General features: G+C 42.8%; 1 protein-coding gene across 3 annotated transcripts in view; it reads left to right on the top strand.

Moving 5' to 3' along the window:
- LOC141105649 (alpha-2-macroglobulin-like protein 1) overlaps positions 1-16,210 on the top strand; it is a 583,128-nt gene that overhangs the window by 156,202 nt on the left and 410,716 nt on the right. For all 3 annotated transcript variants that reach the window (XM_073595625.1, XM_073595627.1, XM_073595626.1), the window contains exons 17-18: positions 7,205-7,289; positions 15,259-15,382. In XM_073595625.1, coding sequence (XP_073451726.1) covers positions 7,205-7,289; positions 15,259-15,382 — 209 coding nt within the window. The remainder of the gene's footprint in view (positions 1-7,204; positions 7,290-15,258; positions 15,383-16,210) is intronic.

The raw sequence follows: 16,210 nt of genomic DNA, 5'->3' as shown, positions 1-16,210 counted from the left end.
CTTTGTGAACAGATGAAAGGTGTTAAAGCAGATCTGTTATTGGTTAGACAAGATCTGCAGAAAATGGCGGAGAGAACAACGGCCCTGGAAGAAAGAGTCAGTGGGCTAGAAGATAATGTGCTCCCAATAACCAAAGAAATAAAATGGCTGAAGGAACAGCTATCTAAACAAGCCTCTAAGTTAGATGAGATGGAGAACAGGAGTAGAAGAGATAATGTGAGGCTGATAGGTTTACCCGAAAGGAGTGAGGGCGCCAACTCAATTGCATTCCTAGAAAAATGGCTGGGGGAGCTAATCGGGAAAGAATCATTCTCGGCTTCGTTTTCCATCATAAGAGCTCATAGGATCCCTTTCTGGGCACCATCGGAGGGGGGCCACCCGAGACCCCTCCTCCTGAGATTTCTTAACTACCAGGATAAAGTAACCTTATTACGGAAGATCAGGGAAGCAGGGGAGGTTTTTTTTAAAGGAGCAAAAATATCGTTTTATTCCGACTTCTCTCCGGATTTGCAGAGGCGTAGGGCAGAGTTTACCCAGGCAAAACGCAATCTACAAAAATTTAAGTTGCCCTATGCTCTTTTATATCCGGCAAGGTTGCGGGTTGCGGCTCTGGGGGAGACTCTGTTTTTTAACTCCCCTGCTGAAGTTGAGAAGTGGCTGAAAGATAATAGGGAAAAAAATCACGAATTTTACGTAGAGAATGGGGGAAGATATATTAGGCCGGGATATCAATAGGATGTCACGACAAGGCATTGGGAGGTACAGGGGCTGTATCTTTGTCTTTGTTTTTTTCTTGTTCTTGCTTTTTTTTTTTTTTTCCACCCCTTCCTGCCATCTGTTAATGCTTTTTGTTATAAGGGGACGGGAGGGGATGGGTGCACACAGCTATTTGTGGGTAGGGTGGTGTGGGGTTGTGAGTGGAAGATTTGGTGTAAAAGGTTGGTGTTAGTGTAAGAGGCAACGGTCATGGTAAACCCCCAGGGGGTACACCTAGATAGGTGGGTACGGGTGGGATGGGGTGGGAGGGTAGGGGAGGTTAGGTGGGGAGGGAAGGGAAGGGGTGGGAAGATGGGAGGGAGGGGAAATAGGGTGGGTAAATCATTCCTTACGAACACTTATACCACTAGAAATTATAACGGAGGTATCCAGACCTTCCTTAAGATTATTTTTGCACATACAGGCACTTTTTATAGTAAATAGGTTTTTGGTTGTTCTACACGCACATGCAAGCAATGTCTATGGCAAATTTATGCCCAAAGTAAGGCTAATATAGCCAAAATGAATACGTGGTCTAGTGGCCAAGTACGCACACACACGGAACTGTTATAATAGTCACTAGGAGGAGAAAAATTGGTTTTGGGTTAGGGTTATATATATTAAATTTCTCTTATATCTTTCTGTTATATACGTTTGTATGTGTTGGGGTAAAGGATATTCCTCAGTCTTTAGATGTTAGCTAAGACTCTGAAAATAGGATCCTGGAATGTCAGGGGCCTGGGTACACCACTTAAAAGATTAGCAGTGTTCTCTATGATGGAGAGTTGTGGGGCTGATCTGGTCTGTCTGCAGGAAACCCACCTAACCAAGGAAACTATTCATCACCTACAGATGAAAAAATTTCAAACCCAATTTCATGCGGTTCACTCCTCCTACAGTAGGGGAGTGAGTGTTTTGGTAAAGTCTGGGGTGAAGTTTTCCTGCAGCCAGGTCAGGATAGACGAGTTGGGTAGATACATCTTTTTATTATGTTCTATTGAAAACGCCAGGTATGTGGTGGCAAATATATATATCCCTCCGCCCTTTAATCTGGATGTCTTGCTTAAACTGTATGAATTTTTGCTAGATAAAAAAGAGGTGCCGATTGTAGCAATGGGGGACTTCAACGAGGTTCTAGATAAAGGGCTGGATAGATTCCCACTACGAAAAAGCTCAGAGGACTCAGTAAGGAGTCGGTTAAGCTTTTTTCTGGAAGAAGTGGGATTAATGGATTTGTGGAGGGCACGGAACCCAGGCGTGCTGCAATATACTTGCTGTTCTGCATCTTACTCCGTGCTTTCAAGGATAGACCTAGCCCTAGGAAATGATAGGGCTCTCCAGATGGTAGAAAAAATAACATACTGGCCAAGAGGCATCTCAGACCACTCACCTATGGTAGTCATTTTAAATCTTGGGGAGCCTAGGCCCCGGAAGAACTGGAGTATAAGCCCGTACTGGTTTGAAATTATTAAAAAGATGGAAGGGATACTTTCCTCCTTAAGGGAGTTTGTTGAGATCAATCAGGGAACGGTGTCCCCTTCTACGCTATGGGACGCCCTTAAGGCTTTTTTTAGGGGGGTCCTGATACAGCAGATAGCTACATTCAACAAAGAGGCTAGAAGGGAGGAGGAGAGCTTGTTGAGAGACGCTCTTGAAGCAGAAAACAACTATACTTGCAACCCAACCCCGGAGACGGAAAGTATGTGGCAAGAGAAACAACAAGCATATAAATCAGTGGTTATACAGAAAGCAGAAACCAGGCGGTTACTCCAAAGACAGGAATCTATGGTGGAGGGTGAGAGAATGGGAAGGACACTGGCTATGCTAGCAAAATCCAATGCAGCTCCATCCACGGTCCTCGCGATTAGATCTCAGAGCGGTGAGGTAGTATCAAGCACCTTAAAAATAGTACAAGCCTTCAGGGATTACTATAAAAAACTGTATTCCTCCCAGAAGAGGGGTAAGGAGGCCAAGATGGAGGACTTCCTAAGGGGGTTAGACATCCCCACCATATCACAAGAAGAAAGAGATATATTAGATGCCCCAATATCTATAGCAGAATTACACCAAGCAGTAGCAGGCATGGCAACCCATAAGTCGCCCGGACCAGATGGTCTTCCAATTGAGTCCTACAAACACTATGGTGAAGTGTTGATCCCCGAACTGCTGAAAGTTTTGGGGGGGGCGCTTGAGGGGGGCCAATTACCTGCCTCAATGCTAGAAGCAACTATTATTGTATTACAGAAAGAAGGGAAAGATCCCTTGGATATGGCCGCCTATAGACCAATTTCTCTCTTATGCACGGACGTAAAAATTCTGGCCAAAGTGCTGGCAGCAAGATTGAATGGGGTTATCCATAAGCTGATCCACGAGGACCAGGCGGGCTTCATAGCCAATAGATCCACGAGTCTGAATATTAGAAGGGCGTTTTTGAATGTACAGACCCCAATGGTGAACGAGGGTTCGAGAGCGTTGATGACCCTTGATGTATCCAAGGCTTTTGATAGCATGGAGTGGGGCTATATGTGGCGCGTGCTGGAGATCTTTGGATTTGGCCCTGCCTTTATAGGGTGGATTAGAATGCTATATACTCGACCCAAGGCAAGATTAAAAATTAACAACGAATTGTCGGACTGGTTTGAGTTGGAGAGGGGGAAGAGGCAGGGGTGCCCACTCTCCCCTCTGTTGTTTGCACTAGCGATGGAACCCCTGGCCATTTCCATAAGGGGAAGTCGAGCGATAACCGGCTTCCAGAGAAAAACAGGCGAGGAAAGAATCGCATTGTATGCGGATGACATTCTGTTATTTTTGGGAGACTCGAGGAAATCGCTACCGGGAGCAATGAGGATAGTGGAGGACTTCGGCAGTTTTTCTGGCTTAGAGATAAACTGGGAGAAATCAGAGTTTCTACCGATAGACCCCATAAATGAGACAATAGCACCTGGTATGCCTCAGGTGGTAACAGTGGAAGCTCTGAAGTACCTAGGGATTGTCCTGACGAAGGACCCTGTTCTATATATCAGTAAAAACCTTGTCCCTCTATTAACAAAATTTAAACGAAAAATAGGAATTTGGAGACGCCTGCCTCTATCAGTTGCAGGAAGATGTAGCTTAATAAAAATGATATGGATGCCACAACTGCTATACGTCTTGCATAATTCCCCTGTCTGGATAGGTAAGAAGTGGTTTAAAAAAATTGACAGTCTCTTTAGGGAATTGATTTGGAAGGGGAAACAAGCCAGGATCCGTCTTGGAGTGCTCCAGCTCCCTACCCAGGAGGGGGGCTTTGCCCTCCCACATCCCGAGAGTTATTTTTACTCAACTCAGTTGCAGCAATTATTGGGCTGTGGGATACCGAAAGGAGGCACCCCTAATGGCAAGTTACTGTTGTTGAGCTCCACACATAATACAATTATTGAAGCCCTAGAGGCGGACGCGTTCCATGATAAATTTCCAACAATTAAATTGATAATCAAACTTTGGAAAACAGTTAAGAAAAAGATGGGGTATGGAGCCTTAACAGCCTACTCTCCTATTTGGAACAACCGTAATTTGCAGGAAGTTCTTAAGATAGGCATATTTAGAGAGTGGGAGAAGCTTGGTCTCAGTAAGCTAAGTCAATTATATAACGACTCTGGGTTAAAGAAATTTTCAGAACTGGTTAGGGAGTTTAAGCTTCCCCGGGGGTCTTTCTTCCTATATGTCCGGTTGGAACATGCCCTTAAAGCACAATTTAAAGCCCAGACTCCGAGATGGGAAGAGATGCCTCTATTTCAGTGCATAATTCAAATAACCCCCACTAGAGGGGTAATTTCAAGAATTTATGACCAATTAAGCAAATCGGTTAATAGCAGGGAAATACTCCTTGGGGTAAAGGCTAAATGGGAAGAGGAGGTGGGAGGAATGACCCAGGAACAATGGGCGAGAATTTTGGAGTTGGGAGCGCAGGTTTCTGTGACCCCTTCACAGAGACTCTCACACTTAATGCTGTTAAACAGAGCCTATTATACTCCTAAAAGACTTTTTAAATTTGGGAGAAGGCCCAATGACAACTGCCCCAGGTGTCGAAGGACGGGAGATCTCATTCACATGGTGTGGAGGTGTCCCAAGCTGTTTAGATACTGGGAGGAGGTGACTGGGAACTTGGGAAATATTTTCGGTACGACAGTGGCAAACGAGCCCTTGGCTTGTATTCTGGGGCATAGAAGAGTGATGGGAGAAAAGTTGAGTACTACCTTAGCTGTCACGCGGGCCCTGTTTCAGGCTAGAAAGTTGATAGCACTTAGATGGCAGGTAAAGGAGCCCCCCACCGTGAAAGACTGGATCTCTACAATGAATGAAACCTTGGGTAGGGAAAGAATGGTGTACATAAAAAGGGGCAATCTTCAGGAATTTGAAAGCATGTGGAAGATGTGGATAGAGAAAGTGAAGAGTCATTAATAGTGGGATCGGCATAGACACGGAATAGACTGAGGGATGGGCTTAATATAGGTATATAGGCAACTGGTATCCTTGCAGGCAAAGGATGCTATAATAAAGTGTTTCTGGATATGAACATTTTTAGTTAAATATATAGCTTAGTAGGGCATAGGATAAACATATAGGGAGCAGGTGGGGGGGGGGGGATCGGGGTATTAGGGCATAGGTAATTTGGTACACAATACAGGCTAGGTCAGTAGAAGATGGGCACGGGGAGCCCACAAGTTAATTTTTACAAACCTCTCTTCTTGTATTTTTTGTTGGTGTTTTTGTCCTTTTTCTTCCTTCTTACTGGTCCCCTCTTTCTCTAAACTGAGTTGGAAAAGGATGGGTCCCTTTGGTTATCGAGTCCTAGTTGGTGGGGCTTACGAGATGGAAGGGACAGAGGACTTGTTGGTAAAGAGGCGTAATGGAATCCGTTGGTCATTATGACGATATAAAAAGCAATGAGAAAAAGTATAATCCACTATGATGTGAATACGAGAAGGCGACAGTTAATAAACATCAAACTGATTTAGCCCTCCAAACACTGTTTACTGATGTGGAAAAAAAAAAAAAAAAAAAAAAAAAAAAAAAATAATGATAAATAACAATAATAATAAAAACTTTTTATTATTATTATTATTTATTATTATTAATGTGTTATCTTCCATTCGCTTAGATGTGGCATTCGTTATTTTGAATAATTTGTAACTTCGGATAAAATCGTATTTATTACGTTCACTAACAGCCAAATTTGAAAGGAAATTCCAATACCTATAATTTAATAGTTAGTTATTATAAGTTAGTTATTATTTCAAATTTTTAGATTTTCGTTCTTATTTTCTGATTTTCGTTCTTACTTCCTGATTTTCATTCTTTCGAATTTTCAGATTTTCATTCTTATTTTCGAATTTTCGCCACTGCACATTTGAATAACGCATCTAAACAAATGGAACAAATTAATTTGAAATAACTAATTTTGAATGACCAGAAAAATGAAATAAAAAACAAAAAACAAATTTTTCGGCACTGCAAGTCTAATTTCTGCTAGCTGAGAAATGAACTTCTCAATCATTTTTTTCACAATAATCAGATGGTCCACCTAAAGCTCCTGTCTAATCTGATCCTCGCAGTACATCATAATAACTACTGTACTTAAAGTGGAGTTCCACCCATATAAAAGTCAGCAGCTACAAAAAGTGTAGCTGCTGACTTTTATTAATCGGACATTCACCCATCCCGCGGTCCAGCGATGCAGGCGTACGAAGCCCCGCTGCTATCCCCCTCTTCTCTGCGGTGTCGGCATTGTCACTGTAGTCGCCCGGCTGTGGTTCCACAGCCGGGCACACACTGCGCATGCGCGAGTCGCGCTGCGCGCTGTGACTGGCCGGGCAATCATCTGGGACCTGTGACGTGTCCCAGATGATTGCATGGAGGGAGGGGGGAGAGGTGAACATGCTTCCGGCCCCGCGGTGCCCCGGGAGGAAGTGGGAGCTGGATCCCTCTAAAAATAGGGTATCTGCTTCCCTCCCAAAAAAATGACATGCCAAATGTGGCATGTCAGGGGGTCACCTTCATTTAAAGCGGAAGTTCCATTTTTGGGTGTTTTGAGTTTAAAACAAACTTGTCACAAAAAAAAATTCCAACCACCAGCTTTGTCCGAGGCTCCCACCCTCCAGGCATGAAATAACACATGGCATGTCACCTGCCTCTCCACAGTACAGTGCATGGTGCCCGAGCGGCCAATCACCAGGCCCTTATGCCATCAAACAGGGCAGGAGGTGTGCCATTCAATTCACAATCATCACCAATAATGAGTCAACCTGCCTTTTAATATAACAATAAAAAGTGTTTGGGCTTAATTATGAAAAGTGTCCAAAGTTTCATTCTGATTCATTCTGGTTACTGGTTGCTACAGGCAACAAGAAATGTTCCCTTTAGTGCAGTTTTTTTACATTTAAAAAAAATATTTCCTCTTTTCTTTCAGCAAATGAAGTTAAAAATATTTACAAGTGCAGAAATTAGGAAGCCCGAGGAGTGTGTTCCGGAGTATTCGGACATTGCGGTAAAAGGTAGGAAGATTTTTTTCTACTAAACCTTAGGCCTTAGGCTGTACGCTGTTCTGTGTGTTGCTCACATTTAATGCCACAGTATGCCCCAAACATGGGAATTCTGGGGCACCTGCACCTCCCGAGCACCCAAAAACACTGCAATTTTATGCTGTACAGGCCTAATCATCTTTGTGCTAGACATGTGCGCCGTCAATAAATTTGTTTCGTTTTGTTCCATTCCGTTTCGTATTAGAATTCATTAGTATTTCATAATTCGTGTCCAGAATTCAATTAGGATTTGTACGAAATACGAATTTTCGTTAGGTTTGTTAACTTTTCGTAATAATTACGAATGTTCATTATGATGAATTTATCATTATGAGGGGCTCCCACCATCCCTGTGCTGACTTCCTGGGTTTTTAACTTTTAGGTTTGTTAACTTTTCGTAAAAATTACGAATGTTTGTTATGATGAATTTATCATTATGAGGAGCTCCCACCATCCCTGTGCTGTGCTGACTTCCTGGGTTTTTAACTTTTAGGTTCGTTAACTTTTCATAACAATTACGAATGTTTGTTATGATGAATTTATCATTATGAGGGGTTCCCACCATCCCTGTGCAGAGTTCCCAGGTCTGTAGACACGCTGTGCCCATTTTAAGGGGTTTCCCACCATCCCTGTGCTGAGTTCTCAGGTCTGTACACTCGCTGTGCCCATTATGAGGGGTTCCCACCATCCCTGTGCTGAGTTCCTGGGTCTGTTTACCCGCTGTGCCCATTATTAAGGGCTCCCACCATCCCTGTGCTGACTTCCTGGGTTATTAACTTTTAGGTTCGTTAACTTTTTGTAACAATTACGAATTTACGTTTATCATTATGAGAGGCTCCCACCATCCCTGTGCTGTGCTGACTTCCTGGGGTTTTTAACTTCATCATAACGGATAATCGTAATTAACGAACATTCTTATTTTGTCCGATTCTGTTGTAACGGAATTTGGATTCGAAGTTCATAAGCGAAATTTCGTATTTCGTATGCATAAAAATTTGTATTTCGGATCCTCACGAATGTACGAATTTACGGAAATCGGACGACTTTCCGATTAGCACGAAACTAATTGCACATGTCTACTTTGTGCATGAGGCCTTAATATCCAAAGTAGGTGCAGTGAGGCAGTACAGTATACAGCTTACCTTAGGACAGCGCGTCTTAACCTTTGTAAGAACAGAGTCTGCCCCAATGTAACAAAATTCAATTAAGTAGACACAATAACAATTTAAATAGACACAATAACAAAAAGTATATCAATAATTATATCAATAAAAAATAAAAAATACAAAAAATAAAAAAGGTTATCAATAGTTATGTCTATCTGGACCTTCTGTTGCACTACCGCTATGTGCTTATATTCACATTTTTTATAATGTCTCTGGATCTACTCTACTTTTGCCGTATGCTTGAATATTACTTTGCTCTGTAATATGTTTTTTTTGTTTTTTGCATTTCTGTATGTGCATACCAAGTGCCTTTATGATCATCATTCCTTCTAAAAAAAAAAATATAACACGTTGAACATAAATAGTTACATCTATCTGAATAGAGAACTGTAAATAAAATAGTCAAGAGCTATGAAAACACTCAACATAAAATAATAAAATTATGTAGACACAGTGACAATTTAAATAGACACAATAACAACAAGTATCCAATCAATAGTTATATCAATAAAAAAGAAAAAAGTATATCAACAGTTATATCTATCTGGTCCTTCTGTTGCACTACTGCTATGTGCTTATGTTCATGTTGTTTATAATGTCTCTGGGTCCACTCTGCTTTCATCATATGCTTAAATATTACTTTGCTCTGTAATATGTTTTGTTTTTTGTTTTGTTTGTTTTGTTGGACTTTCTTTATCCAGATTCCAGATGGCAGCTCACCTCCTCATAGAAGGTTAATAGATTGGTTTGGCAAGAAGGATTCTTCATGAATCCATGCTGATTACTGCTAGTTAGAAGGCTGGCCGGAGGCTAGTCTGAATTTGTAGGAGGAGTCTGAGGGCTATATATCCCTCCTCCATCAGATCCTTCCTCTGATCATTTCCGGGTTCACAGGGCATTTTCAGTAGGTTCCAGTAGGTACGGGTGGATGGCTTCGACGGAGGGCCTGCATCGGATGCCACCCTTCCCGCTCATGGGGGGGGGGGCGCCCGCTCACAGGGGGGTGTCAGCTCAGTGGAGGAGTCACAGGGGGGTCCGTCCAGTCACGGGGGGGTCCGTCCAGTCAGGGGGGTCTGTCCAGTCACAGGGGGGTCCGCCTGCTCTTAGCATGCCTCCGTTCACCTAGGAAATCTGGATATTATCTCTCCTGCTTCCCCAAAGTAGCAACAATTAAGGGGTTGTAAAGCTAAAAACATTTATGGCAATATCTGATCTATATGCTATATAGATCATGAATCTAGCTGTTATTTCTGCCAACATTTTTTATTTACCTGTTAGATAAATAGGCTTTATCAGCACTTCCTCCTTTCCTCTCTGTATGTTCTCCTCAACTTCCGTGTTTTCGAGCGTACTCCCTGCAACAACGTCATGGCTTCAAAGGAACTACAATTCCTTTGATGCTTAGCGGCATTGTGCATGCACAGTGCCTCTTTTTTGCTGTGTATTTCTAGAGCGACAGAGATCTTTCTTTAACTTAAAACTCTGCTTGAAATAAATATGTTCTTGCAAGGGATCTTAAAGTTTTCTGGGTCACGTAGGAAGATATCATTCTACGCCAGCACGATTATGACTAGTCAAAGTAGAGTTTTTTTGTTAGATGTGTTTTTGGGCTCAGCCATTATGTACTTGTGCCTAAACTTACAAGTTGCCCAAAGCATGGTTACCATTCAATAGCCAAAGTCATAATCATTGACATTGGGTAATTTCAGTGTTGCTAGATGATGAGGACGCACCTAAACAGTGCTCACAACACAAAGTATTACTAACGTATAGGGCACATGCAAAAGGAGCGGGGGAGGGGGACAGAGAAGCCAGCTGGTCTGTCTCTGGAGGTCCGGGGGAGGGGCTACACATGCTGGGTGTCGATTCATGCAACTGAAGCATGAGAATTTTTTTTTCTGGCGTTTAGCAGTGCTCTAGGTCAGTGTTTCTCAACTCCAGTCCTCAAGGCACCCCAACAGGTCATGTTTCCAGGCTTTCCATTATTTTGCACAGGTGATTTGATCAGTTTCACTGCCTTAGTAATTACCACAGCTATTTCATCTGAGAGAAATCCTGAAAACATGACCTGTTGGGGCGCCTTGAGGACTGGAGTTGAGAAACACTGCTCTAGGTACATCACTGTATGACAGACGTTCATACTAGATCTGCTCAGTTCTCTTGCTGGATTTCTACAATCTGTCAGCATCAGTCATTGTTCCCAGCATTTCTGTCTAGCTTTGGAGGGTAGCATTCCTGTCGCAGCATTTCTTTTGTAGCATGTCATTAGTTGCCTTTCTGTCATAGCATTGTCTGTTGTAGCATTATGTCTGTCATAGCATTGTGTCTGTCGTAGCATTTCTGTTAGCTAGTGCTCACATCAGGATCTGTCACATCTACAGATCCATACGTGCTGTGTTTTTGTTTTTAATTGTTTGTCGTCCCACAATCTTCTCGCCCATATACCAATACGTCATACATGCATGTTCACCATTACACCTTTGCTACTACCCACCACGGTCTGTGGGTACCTCAGCTATAAATGTTCGTTTTTTTAATTACCTGTCTTGGCGCTGCAGGTTGCTCGGGCTCACTTACTGCATACACTAGGGTGGTGTTGTCATTAGGTTCACATTTACGCGCTGTTGGTCTTGTCATTTCTACACCACATCCTCATACCTGTCAGGTACAAAGGGGTGTTGTTGTCTCTTTTTCATTTTCTCTAGTTTGTGTTTCCTTTGATCAGGGCATGTCGCACGTGTCGGAAGCAACAAATTTGCATTCATCTCTCTACGCCGCATGGGGGTCGGTGCATGGTAACATCCCATCATTTAGGGGTAGGACCATATCTAAGCTCATCGCTAAGTTAATCGCTGGTGTACCCCCTTGCCTGGCCTCAGCTGGGGGGGGCTGTACGCTTCAGGTTGTTATTCCCAACTCCGTCCCAACCTCTTCCATCCACCAGCACAGAACATGTTTCCATGAGCAATTTTTTTTACTTAGATTCATGCGTAACGTAATGCGCTCTAAACGTCCATGCTACAATCGCTAGACAGGATGGCGGTGATCATAGCCCGCTCAGCTAGAGCGGAGGTGTCAGCTGCGCCCCCGGCTCCTGCTCTTCTCAGTGCACCTGCAGGTGATGTTGGAATTTCTTTTCAGTGGCAGCTCCTTCACCTATAGCGGGTTACCTTCAGTGTTCCCACCCCTTTTTCATCTCTGCCTATATCAGGTAGGACATTCTGGTATGCAATATGTTAACCTGGCCTCTCTTCCAATAGCATCTCAGGACATTCCGGAGATCAAAATTTTGCTTGCGGGGAGGTCTCGGTGGTGCGCAAAGCAAGGATCCCAGGCGTAGCCATGAAACTTGGCGTGGCAGAATTCATTCTGGCATTCGGTAGATTTTGTCTGTTCTGTGTGACTTGGTAGGACGATAGAGTCAAATCCATACTTACATTAGGTGGTGGACTTGGTGCACAAGCACCGCGGGTTCATTTTCCACAGTTACCATTGGTTTTTGCAGCAAGGTGGCGGCCACATGGGCATAATTCCAGGTGGTGACATCTGGGAGCAATTTTGACATGCAACTTTTCTGCAGACATTTCACCAGCCAGGAATCCCCTGTGTGTGCCAAGTGGAAGTCATCAGCCAACTTGGATTTTCAGTAAGCTTTTACACAGGCCTCATTACTCTCCCATCCGTCTTTTTGAATGTAGTTACTGGGCTTCAGTTGTCGGTCATGCTTCTGTTGTCAATGAGTTGCTGTAGGCCAGAAGTTTCCAAGGGGTTTGTGATTTGTCTGGTTCTTCCTCCACCTCTCTGCATGGAGGGTCGGGCCCATTAGGGTGGTCAGTGGCCTTTTTTCAACCAATAGCAGTCATTTTGTGATTGACTGCGCCTATTTCATATATTCCTAGCCTCAATTCCTCATTCCCTCGGTTTGAAGTATTCGTTGGTGGGTCTGGCTGTCCAACACATTTTACAGTTAGGCAGGGGTCTTGGCTATCCAAGCTGATATTACAATGCATTCAAGCTACTTCCGTCAGTCCTGTCCTCTGGCAAGTTTTCACATAGTTTCGGCATTGTTCGTCATTTGCCCAATACTGGCAGCAAATGTATTTTTTTTTTCTCTTTTCGGAAGGTTGGCCACAGCCTATTAAGGTATATCGGGGTCCCTTCTTGTCTTCTTCTTAATGCAGGTGGACATGGCTAGGCCTGTCTTTCAAGTTTCAAGTCCTGGGACAGTTTGATCAGGAGGTATTACAAGGGCGCAGCCGGAGTTTCTTAACTTAATACCAGTGAAACTGGGGGCAAGCCGGTTCCTTCTTGCTCACTGTTGGTCGTGGTTTAGGCACATCCTGGTCACAGGTGATCGATCTGGCCAATGGTTCTTATCCGGAATATTCCAAGGGCTTCTACCAAGGGTTGGAAGGTTTTGTAGGTTCATGTCTCTGGCTTGCGCTGCATATTGCCTCTGCAATTTGGCCTCATCTGCCAACACTATCAAGTATCTTTCAGGTGACCAGCATTTCAGGCCCTTACAAACTCCTGACAATCTGTCCATTTTTGCAGCTCACCCTCTCTAAGCCATGTCAAGGGATATTCAGAGAAGTCAGGGATATGCTCTTTTGGCATGGCTACTAATTATCGGCCAGGTTTTTCGTGGTGTTTCAGACTTCCTGTCTCCTACCCTTGGCACAGATCCCAGTTAGTGCTCTAGGCAGTTCCCCTTTTACTACGCTTACAACTTCCCAATATTTAATAAAGATGGACAAGCCAGGGGTCATGGCAATATTGCTGTACCACAGTAACAGTGTCGGATTGGAGCATTTGTCTTTCTCTGCAGTTATTCTTCTGGTCAGCTATTTTCTCCCTTTCCCCATGCTTCCTCTCACTACAAGCAGTTCGTTCCCACGTCCAGGTTTACTTGCCAAGTTAGCCTCAAGTCCAAAACCCTTTTCTGGATGTTCATCATGATCGGATGCAACTTTCGTGGGTCCCAAACAGGGGGTACCTTCTTATATTGTCAAATACATGGGATGCTGGAGATCCTCCTGTTTTGGCAGTTGCTTACATAGACTTCTTTTCCAGAGTCATCCGGGCATTCGCTGTTTTCTGGACTGGTGGTTGTTGCCAGCCCTTCATTTGAAGCTTTCACATCACACCTACTTCATGTCTCTTTTTGCCCTTTTTTAGGCATACTGACCAGCTAGGCCAAGGCAGACCTCAGGTCTTGGTAGTTAGGGTTATCGCATTTCTGAGTGAAGACTCTGACTACAAGTTAGAAGGCTGGCCGGAGGCTAGACTGAATTTGTAGGAGGAGTCTGAGGGCTATATATCCCTCCTCCACCTCCTCCTCCATCAGATCCTTTGTTGGATCATTTCCGGGTTCACACCCACCCGTTCCCCCATACTTTCATTATTTCTTTTACATTTCATACATTTGCATTCGGGGTATGCCCTCTTTTAGGCATACTGACCAGCTAGGCCAAGGCACACCTCAGGTCTAGGTAGTTAGGGTTATTGAATTTCCGAGTAAAGACTAAAAATGATACCATTGTCATTTTATAAAATCTTGTATATATTCCCTTATCATCCCCTCCAAGAGCTTGCATATTATTGATGTCAGGCTGGTTTGTAATTCCCAGGGATGTATCTTGGCCCATTTTTAAATATTGGTGCTACATTGGCTTTTCTCCAATCAGCTGCTACCATTCCAGTCAGTAGAGTGTTTGTAAAAATTAGGAACAATGGTCTGACAATTACTTGACTGAGTTCCTTAAGGACCCTCGGGTACAAACCATCTGGTCTTATTAATGTTAAGTTTTTCAAGCCTAATTCTAATTCTGTCCTTTGTTAGTCATGAGGGTGCTTCCTGTGACATGGTCATGAGGATAAACATTGCAGTTTTGGTTACTGAAGCCCCCCGATTCCCTCGTGAAGACTGAGGAGAAGAATAAAGTCAATACCTTCGCCATCTCCCTATCCTTTGTAACCAGATGTCCTTCATCATTCTTTATGGGACCAATATGATCTGACCTTCCTTTCTTACTATTTATATACTTAAAGGATTTCCTGGAACTTTTTATTACTCTCCTCCGCTATGTGCCTTTCTTGCTCCATCTTAGCCACCCTGATTGCACCTTTACATTTCTTGTTGCATTCTTTGTAAAGTTGGAATGGTATGTGTGTGTGAACAATATGATAGCAACGCAATGATGCAAATAACAGATGTCATAACAAATGCATTATTCAAAATTTCAATGTGCAAAAAATTGTAAAATTCCAGTGTGTAAAAAAATTAGGTTAACTTGAAAAAGTTCAAGTCCATGGTGTGACAAGTAAAAATGCTATTCAGCTCCATGGCTACCAGTGTTCAAGAAAAATGGCAAAGTGTTCCATCCACAACAGAGTGGTCTCTTACCAGATCTGATGGATCACTATTAGAGATCAAGGAAGCTTATGCTGGAATGATCACAGGTGTGGAGATTTCAAACAATGTGTCTTGACACACTTGCAGGGATGAGCTTCATGTGTTCAAAGATCATATATGAAAAGGGAGAAGCCTCATAGTGTAAAATTTTTAGCCTTAGCAACCATGGTAGTGCCTGGCTTCCCACATCTTTTTTTGACAATAGCTTACCTATTAACCTTACAAATAGGACAGATTTGCCCCCTAGCACCCCTCCCTCTCCATTCCTCATAGACTTCAGTGCAAATTCAACAGTGAATCAAATTGTGATAGATTCACATGTTACTAATCTTATATCCTTACCGTATGTTTTAACTTTTAGATTTTAAACCAGAATTGGAAAGGACGGTTTTAAATGAAATTGAGCATCCCAGTAGCCCAGTAGAAAAGGAGAAGCCACGGGTCTACTTTCCAGAGACATGGATATGGCAGTTGGTAACTGCTGGGTGAGTCAAGCTCTGCAAATATTATGTTATACAGAGTGTTAATTCAGACTATAAATATGTTGCTGAGTCTATTACATATTTAAGGGATTATTCCACCTGAATGGACTTGAGTGGACTGGTAGATTGTTGAGGCCCTATTCACCTTTGTATTTACTTTGCTTATGCTAGAGATGACTATGTCCAATTTGCTGCAAGAAAAGCTACTTTTGTACCTGGACCATTTATGGTACTGTATGTATTGGAGGTGGTGTACCAACAAAAGTTACAAGAGTTGGCTCTCCTCTATTTCGGCCCTCCTCATTTTGGCCTTCCCGGCATGAAATATGTTAACTGCCACCTGAGTTAGTGTGTACTTAATGCTAAAATATCCCATATTTTATGTACCATGGCAAATAATTTCATGAGGAGCAATGACAACATTCTTTATAGGCACAATTTGTTAGTGACAGGCCTAATAAAAGGGCCAAGAAAGCGGTAAGATACACTCTACACACCTCTATAAAAATGCCTCGGATATTGTTTGCCATTGCTATAAAATGTTGTTCACCTTACTAGAGAGAAAATGAAAAAGAGGTTGTACATAATTTCTGCAAAAAAAGATTGATCCATTTTCTTTGAGAAAATCTTTTAGGTATTATAGAGCAGGGGTAGGCAACCTTAACCACTTCCTTACCAGGCCAATTCTGACATTTCTCTCCTCCTGCAAAAATCATTATTTTTTTGATAGAAAATTACATAGAACCCCCAAACATTATATATGTTTTTTAAGCAAAAACCCTAGAGAATACAATGGCGGTTGTTACAACGTTTTATCTCACACGGTATTTG

The sequence above is a fragment of the Aquarana catesbeiana genome, linkage group LG08 (assembly GCF_042186555.1).
Source record: "Aquarana catesbeiana isolate 2022-GZ linkage group LG08, ASM4218655v1, whole genome shotgun sequence".
Classification (NCBI taxonomy): Eukaryota; Metazoa; Chordata; class Amphibia; order Anura; family Ranidae; genus Aquarana; species Aquarana catesbeiana.
This window is presented reverse-complemented; position numbering and strand designations above follow the sequence as displayed.